The sequence below is a fragment of the Tenrec ecaudatus genome, chromosome 13 (assembly GCF_050624435.1).
Source record: "Tenrec ecaudatus isolate mTenEca1 chromosome 13, mTenEca1.hap1, whole genome shotgun sequence".
Taxonomy (NCBI): domain Eukaryota; kingdom Metazoa; phylum Chordata; class Mammalia; order Afrosoricida; family Tenrecidae; genus Tenrec; species Tenrec ecaudatus.
In genome coordinates this window covers 125,716,412-125,740,626 of record NC_134542.1, presented here as the reverse complement: position 1 = coordinate 125,740,626, position 24,215 = coordinate 125,716,412, and the positions used below count along the sequence as shown (strand labels likewise).

Genomic DNA, 24,215 nt, shown 5'->3' with positions numbered 1-24,215 from the left:
TCGGAGGGTAAAGGGTTATAATTTAATCTAACGGCATCTGCAACAATTCACTTTCCAGTGCATTCTACGATACAGCAAAGACATTCACATTCTTGGTCTAGGGTGAGAGTAGATTTTCTTCATTTCTTTTAAGAGTTAAAGTACATTAACATGGATCAAAAGGGACATCAAATGTAAAATCAGATTTGTCTTGATATCAATGTGTATACACACACAGGATGAGTCTTAACAAGATTTCCCAGGCTCTACATTCATGATTTCCTGCAGGATACCCAGTGTAGTCATACAATGAGGAAGACATTTTGTTCAACACAACCCTCATATCCAATTAGTGAATCACTGCTTAACTTATGGGCTTTGCAAAACTAAATAAAACACAATTTGATGCCAGAAGTCACTAAATGCATACGTATGTCCACAATCACTGTACTCATGGTTTCTCTGTTGTACTCTATTATCTATTTTCACTTGACTCCCTTCTGGCTAAAGGCCGTCCCACCAGAACTACATTATTTAGGATCCCACTGGTGTTTAATGACACGAGAAGCCAGAGGCCTATACAAAGTCACTATATACACAGGGTTTTCCATCTGCAGATCACTGGTATGTGACACGACTCCCTAGAGACAGCTTTCCCACCTTGACGGAATTTAAAACTTTTTCATTTTTCTGTATTTCTTTGTCAAGAAAACTTAGAAACACAGGTAAAAATCATTAGTTACATTGTAACTGTCCTACATATAATCGATGCTACCTGAGCTCTGTTTTTTAATAAATTATAATTTAAATTTTAGAGTAAATTGATTTTACATTCAACAATTCATACATTGAATGCAGTTCCCGAGATATACCAGCACTCTTCCCACTTCCGTCCTCCCTGTTTTCCCCTCATTATTATTCATCCTTTCCTGTCCCTTCTTGCTTTCAAGAGTTTTATCCATTAGCAAATGCTGTCCTTTCGATTTTGAACACTTGGTAATTTTGTGGAGTGTGTACCTCTCGAATGTTATTCTTGCCCTCCATGCCTGTATGTTTTTTGGCTGAAAGGAGAATCAGAGGAGGAAGTACAGTTCCGGGAGTGAAGCTGCTAAGGGCCATTGTTGGGATTGCAAGTATCCACCAGAGCAGTAAGCCTAGTCTATGATTTGGGGTTTTGTTCCACTTTGAGCTCCCACTCAACTCAGGTCCCTCTTTTGTGATCCTTTTCAAGTAATTAGCAGTGGTAGCTGGGCACCATCTAGTTCTTCTGGTCTCAGAATTGTGGAGGCTGAGGTTTGCTGTGGTCCATTCGTGTGGACTAATTGTTCTCAATCATCTATTTCCTTCATTCTTATTTTTTGTTACCATTGTTCTGACCGGGGGACGGGGGGGGGGGTTTAAAAAGAGCATGAGGTGGGCATCTGGGTGGGCACTATACTGCTTGGTATAGCTGTGATCCAGAAACAGGAGATCCAGCTCTTTCAGGCACTGGAAGCTGGAAGAGAAATGAGGTGCCTATGTGCCCTTGGAAGGTCTGGATGCTCCTCTCCCTCTCTCGAGGGTCGTCAATAGAGGGACAGCAATTCAGAAACTGAGTAGCCACATTTGAAGTCACAATCGTTTGGTCCCCCACAATGCCCGGGCCAAACCCTATCGCCTTTTCCTGTGTTCTGAAAGCTTTGTTACACTTACACCATTGAAAGGTTTTCTCATTAAGAATTTTCTCATGTTGAATGATACCTGAATTCCAGATATGATTTCCCACATTTATGCCATGCAAAAGGCATCTTTCCTGTGTGAAATGTCTGATGTGCTGTGAAGCATTGTTTCAGGCTAAAAGCTTTACCACGTTCACCAGACACATGTGCTTTTGCCCCAGTATGAGTTGACTGATGAATGGTGAGTTCATTCTTCAAGATAAAGGTGTTCCCACATTAACCACATATATGGGGTTTCATTCCTGTGTGAAATTTCTGATGCGCCGTAAGGGATCTCTCTCGGCTGAAAGCTTTACCACACTCACTTCTTATATAAGGTTATTCTCTGGTATGAATTTTCTGATGAACAGTGAGAACATCCTTCCTGATAAAGGCTTTACCACACTCAGAACATACATGGGGTTTCTCTCCGGTATGAATTCGCTGATGAGCAGTGAGAACATCCTTCCTGATAAAGGCTTTACCACACTCAGTGCATACATGGGGTTTCTCTCCAGTATGAATTCGCTGATGAGCAGTGAGACCATCCTTCCTGATAAAGGCTTTTCCACAGTCACCGCATACATAGGGTTTCTCTCCAGTATGAATTCGTAGATGAAAAGTGAGTTCATTCTTTGTGATAAAAGCTTTTCCACATTCACCACATACATGGGGTTTATCCCCAGTATGAGTTCGCTGGTGAACAGTGAGGTTATTCTTTCTGCTAAAGGCTTTTCCACATTCACCACATACATGGGGTTTCTCCCCAGTATGAGTTCGCTTATGAACAGTGAGGTCAGTCTTTGAGATAAAGGCTTTTCCACATTCACCACATACATGCGGTTTCTTTCCTGTGTGAAATGCCTGATGTGCTGTAAGGGATCTCTTTGAGCTGAAAGCTTTACCACACTCACTGCATACATAAGGTTTTTCTCCAGTATGATTTCGCCGATGAGTAGTGAGTTCCTTCTTTGTGATAAAGGCTTTTCCACATTCACCACAGACATGGGGTTTATCCCCAGTATGAGTTCGCTGATGAGCAGTGAGAACAGTCTTCCAGCTAAAGGCTTTTCCACATTCACCACATACATGGGGTTTCATTCCTGTGTGAAATGTCTGATGTGCCGTAAGGGATTTTTTACAGCTTAAGGCTTTACCACACTCACCACATACATACCGTTTTTCTCCAGTATGACTTTGCTGATGAGCAGTGAGACCATCCTTTCTGCTAAAGGCTTTCCCACATTCAGCACATACATGGGGTTTCTCTCCAGTATGAATTCGCTGATGAACAGTGAGAGCAATCTTCCAGCTAAAGGCTTTTCCACATTCATCACATATATGGGGTTTCTCTCCAGTATGAGTTCGCTGATGAATAGTGAGAGCATGCTTCTTGATAAAGGCTTTTCCACATTCACCACATACATGGAGTTTCTTTCTTGTGTGAAATGTCTGCTGTGCTGTAAGGCATTGCTTCCGGCTGAAAGCTTTACCACACTTACCACGTACATGGGCTTTCTCTCCACTATGAGTTCGCTGATGAGCAGTGAGATCACTGTTGCTGGTGAAGCCTTTCCCACATTCACTGCATACACAGGGGGCCCCAGCCACATGAGTTTTCTGATGTTCCTGGAGGTATGATTTACTGTGACAAGCTTTGCCGCATTCTAAGCATGTAAATGGTTTTTGTCCTTTATGAGCTGTTCGACAATGTGCAGTGAGTTTGAATATTTTGTTGAATTCCTGCCCACACAGACTGCATTCATAGGTCTTATCTTGTACATCCTCACAGAGGAACCACTCCTTGAAGTTTCCCCCACATTTATTACCTATGCCTGGTTTCTCAACTTTGTCAGATTCCTGATGCTGAATGCATTGTGACTTCATGCTACTGGATTTTTCAGACACAGAGAATTTCACTTCAGTGCAAAATTGGTCTTCTTCAACATTCGAAAAAGTTTTTTCATCTCCATTGAGCACAAATAACTTCTTTTTTTGGCTACTACTCTTTTGATTTAAGACTGGAATGATTAAATCTGGTTTGACTAATTTTTCGTGCATGTCAAATATCTCATAATTTTCCTTTAGAGGAAAATTGTTTATGTGCTGATGAAGAATATTTTCCAACGTATTAAATGTATAGAACTGTTTGGTTCTGTCGATGTTCCTTCCATGTTGCGACTGATCGAGCAAATGATCATCAACTTTTGGGATCTCTATAAAAGAACAGAACATTGAAACTCTTCATTATTTTCATTTACAATGGAACCTTGAAAACACCCCTTGATTGACACAAAGTAGCTCTTTAGTGACAGCACTCTTAATGAATGCAAATAAAACACTATGCTTAATGTTTCTTGGACAACGGTGGAAATAAAATTGTGTAAACAATACAAATGGTAAAAGCAATGACTGTAGAAACCAGATTGAATGTGAAAAAATGAATGAACATTGATTTGGTAATTGCTTAAATAGGACCATGAAAATATACTAAGAATGCAAATATATGCAAGACACTGAGACCCAAAGACGATAGGGATAGTAAGACCTGCTAATTTCAACTGCTAGAGGTCAGCTGTATTCACTCTATCAATCTTCAATGAAAGACAACTCAGTACTAGACAACGTGGGGAATGTGAAAAATACAGACTGTTCCATTTTTACAGCTATTTATGAAAGGCATTATGGTACACAAACATATTCCTTATGATTATGGAGCCTGTATTCTAGTATAGTCCTGTGGTGGCTTTCATGCTGCTGTGATTGTGGAAGCAATGCCATCCAGTATTTCAAATACAAGCAGGGTCGCCCATGGAGCACAGGGATTAGTGGAATTTCCAGAAATTCAGAGTGGGAGCAGAACCTGTTGATCTACTTTTGGAACAAGAGCCCCTCAGGTTTTAACTTCCCTACGTACAGACAGCAGCAATGATGTGAATGCAGCAATGCTCTGGGACCTTCAGTGGGTGACAAGGCATGACTGAAAATGAGAATAGCTGCAAGCATCCACTAATAATTGACAGATGGATTGTATGAACTACTATCAAGAAAAATTGGAACCAATAGCGTAAATTAAATAAATGGAAATCTAATCTCAAAAGACTTAGAGGAGTATTTCTCAAAACTTCAAGGAAAAGTAAGGTCTCGCATCCAAAGAAGTATACACTTTAATGTACTATCTAACACTTACTGTGGATGTGATAAGGTTTTTTGCTCACGCACCTGAAAAACTCCACTATGGCTTTTTTTCTAATACAGACCACAGTTTTTCTCCTTGCTCTAATTGGGAGAAAGCTTCTGGGGGGACAACTAGATAACCAGTTGATGAGAAATTACAGAACTCAGACACCAAAATTAAGCTTAAATTTGTAAAGTCTGCAAAATGTTTTACTTCTGGGAAAAATAATGCTCAAAGCAACAAAGTATAGGGTGTTCTCTCAAGGGTAGAAGACTGTACGACTAACCTAGCACCATAACTAGAATGCAATGAGAATCGCCCTCTTTGAGAAAACCAAATTTTATGCAAAGATTTTAACACTTAAGGTAGTATTCTCCTCACCAATGGAAACCAGGTTGCGATAGTTCTCCAACATCACATTCTGATATAGGGTCTTCTGAGCAGGGTTCAGGAGCTGCCATTCCTCCAAGGTGAACTTTATAGCCACATCATTGAAAGTCAGTGATTCCTGTAGTTAGAGTAGTCTGTTTAATACAGTATTTTCTGGTTGAAGATTTTAAAACATATCTTACAGTAATAAAAACTATTCTATGATAGTGCATTCAACATTGTGTGGTAAACTGAAGATTTGATACAGAGTATTTGACTTTATTTTTACATTTCAACTATAGCATGGAAAGCAAGACCTATTTAGAGAAAGATCTCCATGGTTCTGAGATACAAATGTTTTGAAATGCATTTTTCTCCAGGCCAAATAATGTGTGTGTGTGTGTGTGTGTGTTTCCCCCTAACCGCCCCCCTCCTAGCCCAATCGCACTCCATTAAGGAGCAGCCTTAAAGAAGCTATCACAGTAGAAGAATCATTTCTGGGTCGGGCTACTTCACTATGCCTGAAGGTTATCTGTAGATGAGAGCAATGAGGTACTATAGTCAACCCACCATAAACATAGTAAACTCCTGGGCATGGCTAAGGGTGGGGAAAGGGGGTTTGAGGTCAACTAACACTAGGTCCAGATGGTGACTTACCTCCTTGTTTACTATATTACCTGCTTATGACATTTATCCATCAACTATGTTTATGTTTAACTGTGTGACATGCATGCCTTATCAAAGATTTCTAAGCTACATTATATATATCCATTAAAAAATATATTCACTCTCTCAAGTCCTGTGCACTGCTGTCAGTGTCTCTTTAATATTTCTCACAATCAAAGTCACTCCTGTGGACCGTTGAATGCTGGGGACACTCATACCCCAATAATAATGCACCCACTCATAAAATTAGAATTTTGAGTAGCAGTGAAATGATCTGAAAGAGCTAGAAATAGTACACAGTGCATAAAACGACACCAGTTTACATTAACAAACAAGTTTGCAGTACGCTGGGAAATGGAATCAGGAGTCCTAGCATTATTACCATTATGCGAGGCTCTGTACCTTCCGTGGCAATAGCTGTCAGGCTTAGTTTAGAGGTGGGAGGTCAAACATACCTCAGCTCTTCTTACACAAGTCATTCCACCTACACCACTCTTTGTCTCTCTTCTGGATGTGATAATCCGTTTCTATGGCCACACAAAACTCATAGGTCAAAGTGGTTTATTAATGAAAAAGGTACAATTCAGGATCAGGACCAAGAAGCAACAGATCAGGACCAAGATCAGAAAGCTCATAGACAAAATCTTTGACCTGCCATATTTCATCACATGCTCTCCAATGGGCCCCTCCTAGTTCTGTTGCCATTGGCTCGACCTCTGGAGCCCTCCTAGTCTTGCCTGGGCACAGAAGGTGCAAGGTTGGCCTAAGAAGCCAACATATCAAGAGCGAGAGGGAGGGAGAGAGAGAGAGAACTGTCTGCCGGCATGGTTGAGAAGAAACAGTGAGACATTGGCCTGTCATCTGACCTGTTGATTTGATTTTGTTGCCCCTGCAGCCACAGAGTTCAGAATGAATCCATGGGTTGCCAGCTTCCAGAAATGCATGAGCCATGTCCTTGATATCCCTGCAACTAGGAGGCACCCATGTGACCTGATTTGAGAGTTTCCTCCACTCCTGGAACCAACAGCCTGCTCGGTGACCTTTCAATGTGGGTCCCTCAGCCCCTGCAACCTATTCTCTGACCAGATACTACAACTTCACCTTGTAGTGAAGTGGACTGTTGTCTGACCTAATGATCTGGTTCATCAGCCTTTGCAAACATATCCATGAGGACAACCCTCCAGACGGACACCTGACCTATGGATTTGGGACTCACCAGTCTCCACATCCTGCAGACTTATTTACTTGATGGCTATTTGGTTTTGTGAGATGCTGCAGAGCAAATCACAGAACATCTTGAACCTGTACCTCATAGGGACTGGTCTACTCCTGCTCCTGCACAATGAACTGTAATAATCAGGAGTCAAGAGTTGTACCAATGGAGATAATGACCAGGGCAGAAGGGACATAGTGACAGAGCCAAAGGTGACAGGTCCAGAAAGAGCTTTTAAGGCAAGATAGTGGGACAGGCAGGTTAAGATCAAGAGAAGGATATCCCCAAGGAGATGAGAGGAACCTATACAGATAGAACTGAGAAATGAGCCAAACTTCAGGGAAAATGTCTGAGAGGGACAGACAGAACAGGCCTGCCCTGAAGAAGAGCAAATTTGCCTACATGGTTCTTTAATATGAATCCTAATATGTCGCCTATTGTTTCTCATACCAAGTTATATTCTGCTACTTAATAAAACTTGTACCTGTGACCCTGGAATGTAATTTGTACATGGCCACTGCTAAAAAATAAACGAACTGAGGAGAGGATTGTGGGAAAGATAACTGGTGTCAGAAGTGGAAAAGTATTGGAGGGTATAAGTATATTTAAGTCCTGCCTCGCATGAATCAAGGCTGATGCTGACGGTTGACTCTGTCCTACAACTATAGTTTGAGGAGGTGAGAAGCTGTCAACCATTTTAGAACTACTATTGCTACAATGCCCATTTTAGAGGCATTAATGAGATTGCTGCTGTTTGGGAGAATATGTAACACATCAACTCAGACAGCATGAAAGAAATTTACGCAGACAAAAATCCCATGGAATACTGAACTCTCCTATAGAAGTGATCTTATTTGTCCTTAAAAAATAGGCATTAGTGTTGAGTCTGATGGGGTGCCAGGTCTATTTTGGGTCCTCCCTTGGGACTTCTTTGCTCTGCTCTCCTTGCTGTTGTGTTGCATGCCCATAGTGTTTTGCCTCGGTGTGGTGGAGTCAGATCAGGTGCAATTCCCAGTGTCTCCAGTGTTGTCTCCTGTAGAGCTATGGGTCAGTGAGGGATGCCATGTCTCATAGTGGGGTTGGCCATATGGTCCTCTCTATGCATTGGCTGCTCTAAGCAGGAATATCATCCTTAAGGTTTGGTGGGCCAGGATAAGCTCCACTCTCTCTTTCTCCCTCTAACCCTCTCCCTGAACTATAGCTTCAGTGCTGTCCTATGAAGAAAATTCATCTGGGGGGAGGGGAAAACACTTCTAAAGGTCAACAAGGAGACCTTGAAGTACTTACAAGCTTTTCTTTTTGTCACTGTTGCTTTGTTGTGGGTTTTGTGTGTGTGTGTGTGTGTGTGTGTGTGTATGCATATAATTATCTCTGCAGGTGTATCTAGATAAGAGAGGCTAGATAAAAAAAAACTGGAGGAGTAAACATCGGGCCGACAATTCCGGGTGGAAATGGGTGAAGGGGAGCTGGGGGAAAGGAAGTAGTGTTAACAAACCAGGGACAAGGGAACAAGTGATCCAGTATCAGTGGAGAGCAGGGTGTAAGAGGACTGGTAAGGATTATCAAGGACAATAAAGGCTGAGCATGACAGTGGGACAAGAAAAGTAAAAGGAAATAGAGGAAAGAACTGGGAGGCAAAGGGCATTAGAGAGGTCTAAAAACAGGCATGTATTTCCATAAATATATATGATGATTGGGAAAGAAATCTACGTGCATTTATTTATAGGTTTACTATTAAGGTAGCAGATGGACATTGGGCCTCCACACGTGTACTCCCTAATGCAAGACTACTTTTTTAAATTGGCATTCGATGATGCTCACCTTCCCATCATGATTGCTGAAGACAAAGTGGGTGCATAAGCAAATGTGGTGAAGAAAGCTGATGATGCCCGGCTATCGATAGATACAGCGTCTGGGGTCTTATAGGCTTGAAGGTAAACAAGCATCAAACTAGCTCAGAAGCAACAAAGCCCACATGGAAGAAGCAAAGCAGCCTGTGTAATCACGAGGTGTGGATGCATCAGGTATCAGGCATGAAAGAACAAAAAAATCATATCATTGTCAATGGGGGGGGGGTGCAGTGTGGGGACCCAAAGTCCATCTGTAGGGACCTGGACATCTCCTTACAGAAGGGTCATGAGGAAGAGACAAGCCAGTCAGGGTACAGTGTAGCAATGATGAAACATACAACTTTCTTTTAGTCCTTCAAAGCTTCCTCCCCTCCACTATCATGATCCCCGTTCTAACTTACAAATGCGCCTAGACCAGAGGATGTACACTGGTATAGATTAAAACTAGAAACAGGGAATTCAGGACAGATAACCCTTCAGGACCAGTGGTGAGAGTGGTGATACCGGGAGGGTGGAGGGAAGGAGGGAGCAAGGGGAAACAGATTACAAGGATCTACATAGAACCCCCTCCCTGGGGATGGACAACAGGAAATTGGGTGAAGGCAGACGCCGGACACTATAAGACATGACAAAATAACAATAATTTATAAATTATCAAGGGTTCATGGGGTGGGGGGATGAGGAGCTGATACTAAGGGCTCAAGTAGAAAGCAAATGTTTTTAGAATGATGATAGCAACAAATGGACAAATGTTCTTTTATGAATGTATGGATTGAGATAAGAGTTGTATGAGAACACAAAATGATAAAAAAGAATAATGAATTATGAGTTGAAAGATGTCATCCAAAAAATCCTTAGTGACGTATTATATTCAATGTGATTCATTTAGTTTTAATCCTATGATAAATATATTCCTAATCTTCTCAAGTCCAGTGTTGAAGTCAGAGTCAAAGTTTATCTCTAACTTCTACTATTTCACATTTCTACATTTCCAAAGAACCGAATCAGTATTAGGCAGGCTACTCCATTTCCAGAGGAAATACAGAAAAGGAGGATAAAATACATCAGAATCACCTTGGTCATTTTCTTTAGTCTTTAGAACACAGCTGGCAACTGGGATGCTCTATGTTTGTCTTATCTCGATCAGCTCGAATGATGTTCACAAACTTCAATCGCTCATGAGGACATCCGAGAAATAATATCACCCAATCCATGCACGTCTTCCACCTTCCTCTCAGCTGCTGGTGATTCAAGACTTGCAGGCTGATAGGGGAATACAATATGAGTAATACATAACCAGATGCTGTTACAGTTCAGGTCCTCTTCATACACAAAGTCCCCAATACTGTTAAAGGTTCCTTATTGAGTGACAGAAATCATGTGTACACAATGAGCAATAAAATCTAAAACTCATAAATTTCAGACATGTGAGTAAAATATGACTTTATAATAAATAGAGATTGCACAGTCAAATATACATGTGAAAAAGAAGAAACAAAAAAGCTAGATCCCTACCTCACAACACACAGAATTATCAATTCTTTACGGTGTGATTCTGAAGGAGGATGACAAATCAATGAACCTTGAAGATGATTATGTTAATTAAAGGATCTGGTAACATTTTAAATGGGTTGTAAAAGAGCTATTATAAACTGATGATGATTTTCTAGAGGAACTATAAATTGTACAATCACTTTAGAGACACTTTAAAACTCACAATCAAGTAGAGTTAGATATGTAAGCAAGCCATAGGACACAGGAGAAAGGCTCTACAGAGTTTCTCAGACTATAAAGCCATGACAGACAGTTAGTGGGTTTGTACTTCTGACCATAAGGTTAGCAGTCCAACTCTTAACACATGTCAACACCAGGGCTCAATAATAAACACATATCCATGGTGAGGAGGGTGTAAGAGACCTGGTAGGGCTTGATCAAGGGCAATGTAACCGAGAGGAAGTACTGAAACCCAAATGAAGGCTGAGCATGATAGTGGGACAAGAGGAAAGAATTGGGAAGGGCATTTATAGAGGTCTAAATATAAGCATGTACACATATAAATATATTTATGATGCTTGGGAAATAGAACTATGTGCATTTATTTATAGGTTTAGTATTAAGGTAGCAGATAGACATTAGACCTCCACTCAAGAACACCCTCAATGCAAGAACACTTTCTTCTATAAAACTGGCATTCCATGATGCTCACCTTCCATTGTTCTATAAGACTGGCATTCCATGATGCTCACATGATCGCTGAAAACAAAATTGGTGCATAAACAAATGTGGTAAAGAAAGCTGATGGTGCATGGCTATCAAAATATATATTGTCTGGGGTCTTAAAGGCTTGAAGATAAACAAGAGGTATCTAACTGAGAAGCAACAAAGCCCACATGGAAGAAGCACAGCAGCCTGTGTGTCACAAGGTGTCGATGGGTCAGGTATCAGGCATCAAAGAATAAAAAAAAAAATATCATTGTGAATGGGGGCAAGGTGCGGAGTGGAGACCCAAAGCTCATCTGTAGGCACCTGGACATCCCTTTACAGAAGGGTTGCAGGGAGGAGAGGAGCCAGTCAGGGTACAGTGTAGTAACAATGAAACATAATAACTTTCCTTTAGCTCTTCAATGCTTCCCCCCACCATCATGATCCCAATTCTACCTTACAAATCTGTCTAGACCAGAGGATGTACAGTGGTACAGATGGAAACCAGAAACACAGGGAATCTAGGACAGATGAATGCTTAAGGACCAGTGGTGAGAGTGATGACACCGGGAGGGTGGAGTGAAGGAGGGAGAGAGGGACAACCAATGAGATTTTTTTTAAAGGAAGAAAAGGGGCTTCCAAAAATAAATTAAAATTCCTCTAATCATAAATGGTCATATCCATAAAATATTCAAGATATGCCATAAATAGCTAATAAATATAAAACATAGTAAGATACATTTCAACACATAAAAATAACTTTGGTACTTTGCTCACTAACCATTAAGTGCTAATCAAAAACTCCCAAACCATGAAACCTTACACCTTAGCATGCTGAACATCCTCACAACACACTTATAATCTCTTAAAACACTGAACGCCTAGCTACCGGAAAAGCTCCTTATCATGCGGAATGTCTATCACACCCTGAAGATTCATTGATACCCACAACCAATGAAAAAAAATAAAACACCATACACTCTAAAACTAGCCTTATTCATTTAATCCCATTCTTTAAATCAGGAACACAACTTTGAATATATTCTATTATCTGAATCCTACCTTTATGATCCAATGTCTCAAATTCACAAACCAAACTTACAAACACATAAACTCAACTCAACTCCAAATATAGGCTGTTAAGCAGGACACATCCTAAACATAAAGCCCTTTAAACAGTCCACTAACATCTGACTGGTAACTCATTATTACACTTTTGTTCTATTTCTATCCATTGACTCGCGTTTTTGAACAGGGAAGATTATTCCCAGGATCTAGAATCCAATCTCACCTACAGACTCTGACTCCAGCACTTTACAACCCTACACTGAACCCAAATCTAACCCATCAAGAAACTCACATTGCTAATTATGTATGTGGAACACTCTTCTCTCTCAGATTTTACCTCAATGTAAGGAACTAACCAGGAATCACAAGCAACTTTCAGCAAACTTTCAAATCATTTGTATCTGATTCACGATAGTTGGCAAAAAAAAGTGGCTTATAAATGTTTCTATGTGATAAATAACATGTCCAAGGGCTATCATAGGTCTCTTGTGGATCTCCCCTCTACTGTGTCCCGGCCTCAAGCAGTCTTTTCTGCCCTTACACAAATGCAGGGATGTGTTAACCAGTAAGCAAGGTGCCGGAGGGTTCAATTGTATTTATTTACTAATTTGTAAATCCCAATTTCAAAACCCATGTTAAATAAGGCATATTAATTACTGGTTATTCTGTCATAGACCCCCTCCTGCCCCTCATTCCCAGGGGACACTCATGTCACAAGAGATGTAGGAGGCAGAAAATTTAAGGTGCATACATTGAAACCACTGTATCCATATTTCAAAACTAACATTGGCCCAGACCTAGGGAAAGAGTCCAGAGAAAGATTTTGTTTATAACCTCTACCAGCGTTAGCTGGTGGCCCTAAACTATTTGGCTCCCTGTGTCCTTTAGATTGGTGTGAGCCAATAACTTAACCGCACAGGACATACTGCAAGTGGGGCTCTATCTTCACCCCCAAACTTGAAACGTGTCAATCCTACGGACACCCTGTGTGTCCAGTGACAGGAACTCCCCCTCAGAGCACACTGGGGTTCTTCACTCATGGAGAAGTAAGTCCTCAAAGACTGTCTCAGGATAACAGCAGCAGGCCAACTCCTCTCTGACCTTCCCTGTGAAATGCTGACCAGGCTCCCTGGGCACATGGATATCTCAATAAACTCTGCAGTGAAAGTGAGGCCTTGGTGTAGACAAATCAGCAAATAAGAAGTCACTAGTGGATGTTTCAAAATCCGGATAATGGCACAGGACTGAGTACCTTTGAGCGCATTCCCAGAGGCTTCAAGAGGCAAAAGGCAGAGTTCCTCCCTGAGCCTGTCATACATACCTATTGGCTGAGGGTACCTGGCCTAGGATAAGGCCCTCTGCCCAGGTTCCAGGATCTGTTACCTTCCAGGGAGCACAAAACATATAACCAGGAATGATCTATTACCTTCCCACACATCATAGCCTGATCTAAGACCCACATCTGCCCCCATTTCAGCACCTCGAATTATCTGTCTCCAGGCTCACCTGGGTTCCGAGCACAAACTGGGAAGTAAAGGGGCAATGAGGGAGAGATTAAATGGTGATTACCCAGAAATTACGTCAGCATGATCAACAAATCAATATAATTTATTCTCCAGTACCTTGCTTATTGGAACAGCCATGCTTGGGTTAGTCCAGATGAAGCTAGAGTAGACCCAAGGTTGATCATGGTAGGTTGCTTCTGGGGGGTGTTCTTAGAGAACACTGGGCAGCATTGGGAACACCTTTGATTACAGACACACACAGGAAACACTAAACAGGTAGCAGGTAAGAACTACACCTAAGCAGAGGGAATGGGGAAGCCGAGTGAAAGTAAGAGACCATGGAAGCTATTTAACATGGAGTGTATACTCATGACTCTGGAGGAGGCTAGGGGAGACTTGGGGCAGCCTCAGAGCTGTGCCCCCTCTGCATTCCTCTTCAGTAATCACTGATGTCCTGGTGTGTCAGGCTCCACGACAAGGCTTGCAATGGACTGCCCAATACAACCTGATGCTTGTGCTAAGAATATGCAGACTCCAGGAAGAGCTGAGTGAGTGTCAAGGATGAGCTATACCTGTATAAATCCATAGCTGGAATGTGGGACATGGCCAGCTAGCACTGTGTGAGACACAGTAAGGGAAGTCAGTGTGAACCCAGGGACAAACCTCACCTTCAGGAATGGGCTACAGGGATGTTTATGATCAAGTGAGCACAAGAACCAGGCTCTGAGGCAGGGAGAGATGGGTTGTCAGGGTGGGTTTCCTGTTGCAGCCTTGGAATTTTCAGTTTCATAGTTTCCCCAAGAAAACATCTCTATTTGTATGATTATGTTCCAAAGCCCTGAGATCTATGAATTCATGTATCGGGCTTCCTTAGAAGTTAAAATAATCTGTATGTGAACTATTTGTCTTTAGAGATCATCACTTCGGTCAGAGCCAGTTTTCATTTAAGAGAAAGTATAGAAATCGATGACCAGAAAAGAAGGTGTTAACTGCAGGTCTGAAGGGAGGGATCTCCCTTAGGTTGTAAACAAACCCTAGAAAAGCAGCTGCCTTAGAGGAGTGCTGAACGTGTCTTGTAATTCTGCGCCTATCTCTCATAGCTGTGAATATAACATGTGCAATAGGGAAATGTTACTGTCCTACAGCAATGCCACAAGATCTACTCCAGCTCTATGAAGGTTCCCTAACAGCTGTGAACACCCTTCAAACAGTGAAGACGTATGTGTACTGACTGATAGACAATGAAATTGCAATAATCAAGCTGTACTCTAAACCCATACCGAAGAGACGGGCACACAATGGCAAGCGAGTTGCCTTGCTGAATAAAACAAGTCTTTCAAACATGATTAAAGAAAATACAGCATGATAAAGATTACAGCATTTATCTTACAGAAAAGGAAGTGCGAAATTATTCAGATTAGAACCCTGAAACAAGGAATTTCTTTCCACCCATCTTATGATGAATCATGGATTTAGAGTCCTGTAGTTTTCTGTAGTGTTGAAGCTCCTCACATTCTGATGAATTTATGGACTAAAACAAGGAATTTTTGTGCACATAGAATGACTACATAGTTACATATATGTATATGAAACATACACATGTGTTGAGCTGGACAGCAGAAAGGGTTGATGCACACAGCAAAACTAGTTTGGGGACTAGAACACATTGAGTCATGGATGCTCCAGCTATCATTGGACCCATGGGGAGTAGTTTATTTTTTTTCCTTTCCTTTTTTTTTAAACGTTTTATTAGGGCCTCATACAACTCTTATCACAATCCATACATACATCAATTGTGTAAAGCACATCTGTACATTCATTGCCCTAATCATATTCAAAGCATTTGCTCTCCACTTAAACCCTTGGCATCAGGTCCTCTTTTTTCCCCCTCCCTCCCCGTTCCCTCTCCTTCATGAGCCCTTGATAACTTATAAATTATTATTTTGTCATATCTTCCCTGTCCGACATCTGCCTTCACCCCCTTTTCTGCTGTCTGTCCAACGGGGAGGAGGTCACACATAGATCCTTGTAATTGTTTCCCTCTTCCCAAACTACTCTCCTTCTACCCTCCCTATATCGCCCCTCACAGGTCTGGTCCTGAAGGTATCATCCGCCCTGGATTCCCTGTGCCTCCACTCCTATCTGCACCAGTGTACATCCTCTCTAGTCAGACCTGCAAAGTAGAATTCGGATCATGATGGGGGTGGGGGAGTTTACTTCTTAATGTAAAGCTCTTCCTTATGCATATGTCAGTGTCTATAGTTTTATTGTCCTAGACAAGCTAAGCTAACTAAGGTCCCCCCACCACACTGTGTCATGATGGCGAAAATGTGAATCTGACAAGCTGCTCTTGGAGAAAGGCACATCACAAGGAAAATCTGAAAAGATAACCAACACTTCCCTGACACCGCGTCAATGCTCTGTTCCTCTAGGTCTGTGGGTTTTAGGTGGGTGTAATTCTATTTCTAATAAAAGAATCGTGGTCACCTTGTAAAAAACACAGAGCACTTGCATGGAACAACACACATATTCTCTCTGCACCAAAAGTCAACACTCACATTTCTAACATGTAAGGACACTTAGTAGACTCATAGTGACACTCGATGTCACTAGTATGATACAAAGAGCCTTATATTCATGGGGGAAGCATGACCTGCATGCTCCTGAGAAGAGATTACTACACCAGTTCATTTAACCAGGTATTCCCATGACTCAGTCCATATATAGAGTAGCATCACTGAGTAAGACATTTGTCTTTTCAATGAAAATACTCATGCCTACTGAGGCCAGGTTTCTAAAAGTTTCCTTCATCATATGTCTACAGAAGTTTCCTCTAAGAAAGATCCAGCAATGCCTATTCTCCCTAGAAGTCCACGGCCACCTGTTCAACTGTCACGGTGTCCAAAAACATCCCATCTATCTGGTTCAGCAAGGTACCATTCACTGCAATATGTGAAAAGGGAGAAGAGGACAGTTCTGGGAAACTGGGACTTCACATGGCGATTAGACACAGGGGTCTTGTTCTATTAAGGATCACCATCAGGGTTTAGCTGGCAGCTTCATCCCTTCACTCACTACACTCACTTCCTCACTAATGACATGCTATCCCAACGACTGCATTCTTCTAGCACAATGAGCTTATCTCCGGACAGTTTGTCTGTGACCAAGTGCAAGCTTATTCCTCTCTCTTTTTATGGTTCAGGAAGAGAACAGTCAGATCACATAAACCAGACAAATGATCAGAAACATAAGCCTCGAGATTTATATCCCCTCTTCCACTGGAAGGAGGGAGAAATTCACCTCCTTGCACAGGACCACCTAGAATATTTATCAGAACATGAAGCACAGGGTGAAAGCAAGGTAACAACAGGAAAACACTGCAGAATTTAAATTTTTTCCTGTAGCCCTTCATTAGCCACTGGAGAGCTACTGATGTGAACCAACAAAGTAGCAACCCAAAGCCCTGAATTCATGGTATTCTCTTGGATGAAGAGCTGGCATATTACCTACTGAAACAGCATTATTTGGGGGAAATTATGACATTTTCTATAGTGTTTCCATGTTACTCCCCTACTTTTCATTCACTCTATGGTTGCACATTTGTGTATTTTGTACCTTCATGGAGAGACTAGGCTATTGAAAAGGGAAATAGGGCGAGAGTGAAAGGTAACAATAAAACATAGGTATTCGCAAAACTTCTCCCACTCTGAGACGTAAAGCTACTGTCATGTAATTATTATGGACTGCTCCCGTCAAAAACGACCTGGATCCACACATAAATCCACACTAAGCTCACAGGATATACTGACAAAAGAGCACAATATGTGAAGTATCATAATAGCACGCCCTTTGTGATAGGTAGGTTTATTGTGCCAACCTGGCAAATGAACGTGTGGGAGTAATTGAAGGGCAGAGATAAATGGTTTTGCAAGCCTTGCCTTTCTTGTCTCTTGCTATGTGATGATCGGACCAGTGTGTGGCTGCCTTAGCTGGTTCTCTGCCTCAATTTGCAAGCTACACTACCTGAGGGACACCTAACCTGTGGAATGTGTCGCTGTAGTTTGAGGCATCTTCAAGACTTGCTTCGCCACACTACTGGAGTGCACATCGTTTGGGCTGGAGACTGTTGGACCCTGTCATCTGGCTGTTGGTGACCTGCCTTGCTGTTTGCTGCCTGTGGCTGGACAGTCTGAATTGTTCTACATGGGACTCAGCTGTCTGCTTCCCTGACTTGCACCCGGTGGCCCTCAAGACTGAAAGGACTGCCAGTGCACTAACTGTCTATTGGAAGTGAGTTGCATGGAGCCATTTGTATTGCTGTGTAGATTAATTAGTTGTTTATTTCTTAGGTTATCTACCTATATAAATATACATAAAATCCTAAGGGTCCTGGTTTTGTTTCTCTAGAGAACTCTGTATAACATACCCTTCTTTTGGCTGATTGGCAAAAAGTAGTTAAGATTTCAATTTTCTTTTACTTTGACTGAATTTCACTGTATATAACTGTTAAACTGTGCAAGGACTTACACACCAGGCTTTCAGATGGGCCACTCCAAGATTTTTCACATTTACAGATCATGGAAAGCAGACTAGCTGAACATGATGACTGCTAGCGTTCTCTCAGCCGTGAGGCTGGCCTCTATGACTTGTCATACTTTTGTTCCCACTTTTTTCAGGAGAGACCAGTCCCTGGAGAAGGCCATCATGCTTCGTAATGGAAAAGAGAAGCAAAAAATAGAAAGGCCTTCAACAAAATGGACCGACCCAGGGGCTGTCACAGTGGGCTCAAACATGGGGACATTTGTGAGGATGGTGCAGGGCAGTGCTTCGTTCTGCTACAGATAGTGTTTTAGGTGTTGGAGTGGACACGATGACACCTAACAACAGCATAGAAAAGGCTGTACTTTGATGCTAAAATTTCACAGCACAGCTATAATGTACAGTGACACGAGTGGCCACGGTCACTCTACAATTCTGCTCTGACAGTGGAATGTAAATGTCAATCCAATTAACCTCTCAAAAGTCTCATCCGCACAGTGCACCAAGTGACGTATTTTAAAGCCTTCACAAGTCTAAGTTCCATTCCTTTATGATGAACAAAAGACACATGCAGTGCTTTTGGGTCAATTCTAACCCATTCTGAATATAAAACAGTGAGTGAAACTGCTCAGTAGTGTTTCCAAGACTCATTCTTTATGGGCGCAAACAGCCTCATCGACCTCCCTTGATGTGCCCGGTTTGCTTGAACCACAGAGGCCATGGTCAGCAACCAATCATTTACACCAATGACCACTAGGGTCTCTCACACAGCATGTTCATGGTAACACAGTGCATTTACCCCACAACCACAATTTTGAAACAATTTCCAAAAAGATTTGTTCACATTGGCTCATTTAGCCCTCTTGTCTCTTTTAAGCAGATGTTCTTTTCAATAGGATACAGCTGAAGAAAGTCCCCAACCAGTAAGTACATTTCCGTAGTGCTCAAATGGGGCGTTGCTGAAACAGGTCAGCATGCAGGTCCATGAGTGTACAGCTAAATGCCTGGCAGCTACATTTCCGTTCATATGCCATGAGTTTGTTAGTCTGTCAGTCATCAGTTACAGAGGTGATCTGGAGAGCTTCTGTGTAGTACGAATAGGAGATGGAAAAAACAAACTATTGAATTCAGATAACTGGAACTCATTTTCCCCAGAAAGCCATGAGTGTCAGACAAAGACTGCTTACCTCAGGCCCATATATCCGGCTCTTTCATTTATTAGATTGATTGAGATAATATAAACACCAAGCAAACAGATACAACATTGAACACATCAAAACAAAACAAGGCAAATATGTTCTGAGAGGACACACCATTCCAAAACCAAGAGTTCTACCCTGGACACATGAGGTGGCTATGAGTTGAAAATGAATCCACAGCAACTAACAAGAACAAAAACACAAGGTCAAATGGTCTTAACTTTTATGAGAAATGCAACAGAGGTGGAATCTATGCAGTAACACAATCATGTTTACATGTCGTGAGCTAGCGTAGGGAGAAACAAAAATGATCACTTTAGGGAACAGCAAACCCTGGCACGATCAAGATTTTAACAACATGGGAGGGTCCTGTGATGAGTTTGCAAATGCTCAGATTTCAATTACTCAAAGACTTCAACTCTCAATGTACAGGCTGAAGGAGTCAAAGAGCGCCCAGGTCTTCATGGCCAGGAAAGGGAAGCTCCATGTTCACTCACCAAATGAAAAGCTCATTAGCAGTAAGAATACATGGAAATGCCCACACTGGAAAAATAAAAAGAGCATGAAGACACACTAGCAAGAAAATAAAATAAAACAAGCAACAATGAATAAGAAATGCAAATGGGAGCTTTCAGGTTAATGATCAAGATGTGAAGAGCCCAAATTCACCATTCCATTCTTAAAGAACAAGGCACGGTTTCGTTCTGTTGTATATTAAAAAAAATCACTGTCATTGAGTCAATTCTGACTCAAACCATCCCTATAGGGCAGAGTAGCACAGGCCCTGTGGGTTTCTGAAACCACAACTCTTTAAAGGAGTAGCAAGCCTCCTCTTTCTCCTGGGACCAGTTAGTGGTTTTGAATTTCTGAGATGTGTGCTTAGCAACCCAACGCATAACCCACTGCATGGGTGCATCGTGTCGTTCTAAAGTGGGGAAACTAGATGGCAGCTCACAACCAGAAAGCTATTCTTTTCACTGCCTCTAATGAATTCATCTAGTTAGGACCCAGAGCCAACTTCTGTCCTCAAAACAGGGGGAAGGACACACAGGTACTCTCTCAGCTGACTTCTACAGTGAAACCATTCTGCGTGTCTGCTTATGGGACACTTTTGTTTAGGGAGAGCTTCGTCCTTTGTGCTTAGTAGTTGAATTAATTGAATTCATTGAAAACAGTGATTTGAAGGCTGTGATGGAATTAACCAAGGGATTAACCAAGAGTTTGTTGATGGAATTAACTAAGGAATTAACCAAGAGTTTGTTCCTAGAGGAGAAAATACCAGACCACAGGGCATCAGGAAGGAGTGTACTTCACATGTTTTAAGAATAGTTAAGCCCCAGGTTGACCAAATGAATTTTAATAAGGATAAAGGATGTCAGAAAGGTGTGTCATTGACTCATCAATGAAGATATACAAAAAGACTGAAGTCAATAAAAAGGTAGCATTTCCAAAACAACTCTCCTCCACAAATAGATCAGTTCCCAAAACTGTTGCAATTTTTTTTGCACTTCACAAGAGTGCACAAAAATGTGAATCTAACTGCATTTAGTGTCAAATAGCCAATAAGTGGTCAAGAATAAGCCATTGACTTGTCCACACAGGACTGCCTGCCACCAAATCTGGTCCAACTCACAGCAGAGCTATCAGAGTAGAACTCCCTATGGGACTCCCACGCCTGTACACCTTTACTGGAGCAGGCAGACTCATCTTCTGCGCATGTCTGCCAAGTTTGCACAGCTGCCCTTGCGGTCAGCAGCCCAATGTTTAACCCACTGTGACAAAGGGGTGCTTTTGTTGATATATTCCACATACAATAAAGTATCATTATAGGAACACATGAAAGACCAACAGAAAAAGAAAAGCTGCCTCAGAGAAAACACTCACCAATTTGTAAGGGAAGCTATTTCATGACACATCAGGCAATACAGGGCTCTGACTGCAAGGACTCACACTTCAAGATGTAGGTCCTTAAGTGGAGTCCCGAGTAATGCGAACAACTGAGTGCTCAGCTATCAAACAAAAGACTGGAGACTGAAGGCAAAGTAGCAGTACCTTAGAAGAAATCACCCAACTTCTGACGTTAGCCACTGAAAATCTTACGGAAGATAATTTTACTCTGAAACCACATATGGTCACCAAGGGGAATCACATGGTAGGAAAAATGATTGATATTTATCCAACTATTATCGAATTGAGATACAAGGAGCTCATTGGTAGCCAATCATTCATGCCATGAATGCACAAGGGGCTTTCAAAAAGGTCATGGAAAAATGGAATAAAGATAATGGAATTTATTCATGAACCTTTTCAAGCCACTGCAGATCTGTTCCTAAGAGATTATTCTAAACAGTACAATATTATGCTAAATAGAATGTAATGAATGTTTTTTAATTCCTCAAATACTGTACAACTTATAAATCTTTAGGATACCTGTTCATCTTCCATGAAAACTCAGAAAGAACATTAAGCTATTTATATATAATATTTCTCTTGAAGATCTATTAGAGTTGATATTAATTTTATTCTCTAGCTACTGTAAAAAGTCCAGTTTGGTTACAGTATATTTGTATGATTCATATAAAAACTTGATAGCTGAAAATTAACAGAATGACTATTTTTCTGGGACCTGCAAATTTTACAAATTCAACTGTGTGGTTTCTCATGTTATAGTTCGAAACTCAACTTCACTTTAGTTTTGAGTTTTCCTTCTCTGAAAGATTTCCAACTGATACAGGTTCTGGCTTTTCTAATTGTGTGTATGCGCACACATGGGTACCTTGCTTTGTTTTTGATGTCCCTGAGCATTACAGATGGTTACCATGGATAGGTATTCATGGAGCGATTGGAAGTTTGTGTCTACTCAGAGTCTCCAGGGAAGAAAGTCTGGGTGATGCACTTTGAGAAAGCAGTCACTGAAACCCCTCAGCAACATCGCTGTGCTCTGACACACATGGAGTCTCCAGGAGTTGGTGTGGATTTGATGGTGTCTGCTTGATTTGGCTCATTTTAAGGGGAAAGAAATGGATTCTGACTTTTTTTGCTACCCTCCAGGCTGGCAGTTTCAACCCTACCAGCACATCTGCAAGAGGAAAACGAGGCTGGTTGCTCCTGTGTAGATTTTAATCTTAGACACCTACAGGGGAACACTATGAGTCAGAATTGACTTTGTGGCAGTGAGTTTGTTTTGGTGGGTCAGGGACAATCAACGTTTCCAGGTGGCACAAACAGCTTGTACTAGACTGCTCCCTTGGGCTTGATGGGGTAAACAATCTGCATTACCGGGGAAGATCAGATCTGCTTCCACCAATATGATGCTCCAGAAACACAATGGAACTGTACTGCTCTGTAACACATGACGTAGCCACGAGATGGATTTACCTCCATGGCACCTAACCAAAGGGGAAATTTAACAAGATCACATATTCATGTCTATGTATGCACATGGATGTCATGTTGAAAATATGACCAAATCAAAATAACAAAAATAATTCCCAAAAAGAATCACCATGTCTATACTGAAAAACATGTCAGCGTGGCCTATCTAAACTAGTCTGTGAAGAAGCCCTCCTGCTCCAGTGGTTACAGGACTGGCAGCTCCATGAAATGAAAGCAATTGTGTCCCATGAAGTGGCCATCTGGTACCACGTGGATTATATTCTAGAAACAATGAGGAGTTTAAGGTGCTATGGCATCACTCCCAGAATCCACTGCAGTGCAGAGGGTCACACAAGCCTCTATCAAGAACACTTGGATAAAAGGCTAGAACATTCGAGCATTACCATGCAGTGGGGGCATAGAGAAAATGGTAGCTTATTTTAATAAGATCCTCTCTTACGATATGTAAGAGTTATATATCTGGAAGTTATCTTGTATTAGAAATAATTATGACACATATTTAAAATGAGGAGCTAGTATTAGGACACAGTTCTTACCCAGTAAATTGAAACAAATTGGAGAAACAGTTAACATATGAAAAAAATAATTCAAAAGGGAAAAAAGAATTTACATACTTAGAATTTGGTTCCAAGAAACTTCTATGCAGGTCTCAAGATTACTCAGGTCCACACCGAAAAGGTCCAAATGAAAACCTTTCCTGGAGCTGGCCGCACTCCAAAGCCCCCTCTGCCTGGCGGTCATATTAGCTACGATCTTGCTTCCCGGGCAGAAAGCACTCAATGGAGGTTTACTCTGTGGGGAGATTGCAATCTCTGTGAGGACTTAAACTATGCGGGGATTTGGGACCGTGCTGCGATGGTACCATTTTGCAATGCAAGGTGCTGAGAAGTGAAACTCTTAGTAAGGCCACTCTGGGGTCCCCATGCTCTCAGGCCCGTGACCTGACACGGAAAGGACCGGCCCCAGGAAGAACCCACGCCTTTCGGGAGGGAGGGGTGAGGGTGCAGGCGGAGCTCTGAGCAAGAAAAGCGGCCAGAGGACTCCCGGGCCCAGGGCAGAGGCCTGTAGCCAGCTCCGAAAGGATTTCACTGGAAATGTCCCAGGGGCTGGCGGCGACCTGGAACACTGGCGGACGGGGTGCGGGAAGCGTAACGTCCGCAGGACCCCGGACACAGCTGGGGAGCCAGGCCTGCGGGGACTCCGCACCTGGGCTCAGCACAGAAACACGAAACCCACTCACCCGTAGAAACACGTGGGACGCTCACTCGGATCTTCTCAGGCGGAGGAAGCGGGGTCCTCAGGAAATTGCATCATGTGGGGATAGAGGGGCGGTGCCTGTGCGAAGGGGCGGGAC

The 24,215-nt window shown here is 42.0% G+C and overlaps 1 protein-coding gene across 2 annotated transcripts; it reads right to left on the bottom strand.

Moving 5' to 3' along the window:
* LOC142424823 (uncharacterized) lies at positions 1 to 24,211 on the bottom strand. Of its 2 annotated transcripts, XM_075530153.1 has the most exons (5): positions 24,102 to 24,181; positions 23,476 to 23,653; positions 10,027 to 10,215; positions 5,236 to 5,362; positions 1 to 3,892 (listed from the first exon to the last, which is right to left on the bottom strand). In XM_075530153.1, the coding sequence occupies exons 3-5, from the start codon at positions 10,033 to 10,035 to the stop codon at positions 2,016 to 2,018; spliced, it is 2,013 nt and encodes a 670-aa protein (XP_075386268.1). In that variant the 5' UTR covers positions 10,036 to 10,215; positions 23,476 to 23,653; positions 24,102 to 24,181; the 3' UTR covers positions 1 to 2,015. The 2 variants fall into 2 exon arrangements, with proteins under 2 accessions (XP_075386268.1, XP_075386269.1); XM_075530154.1 differs by lacking the exon at positions 23,476 to 23,653 and having other exon boundaries at positions 24,102 to 24,211.
* Positions 24,212 to 24,215: the final 4 nt, after the last annotated feature.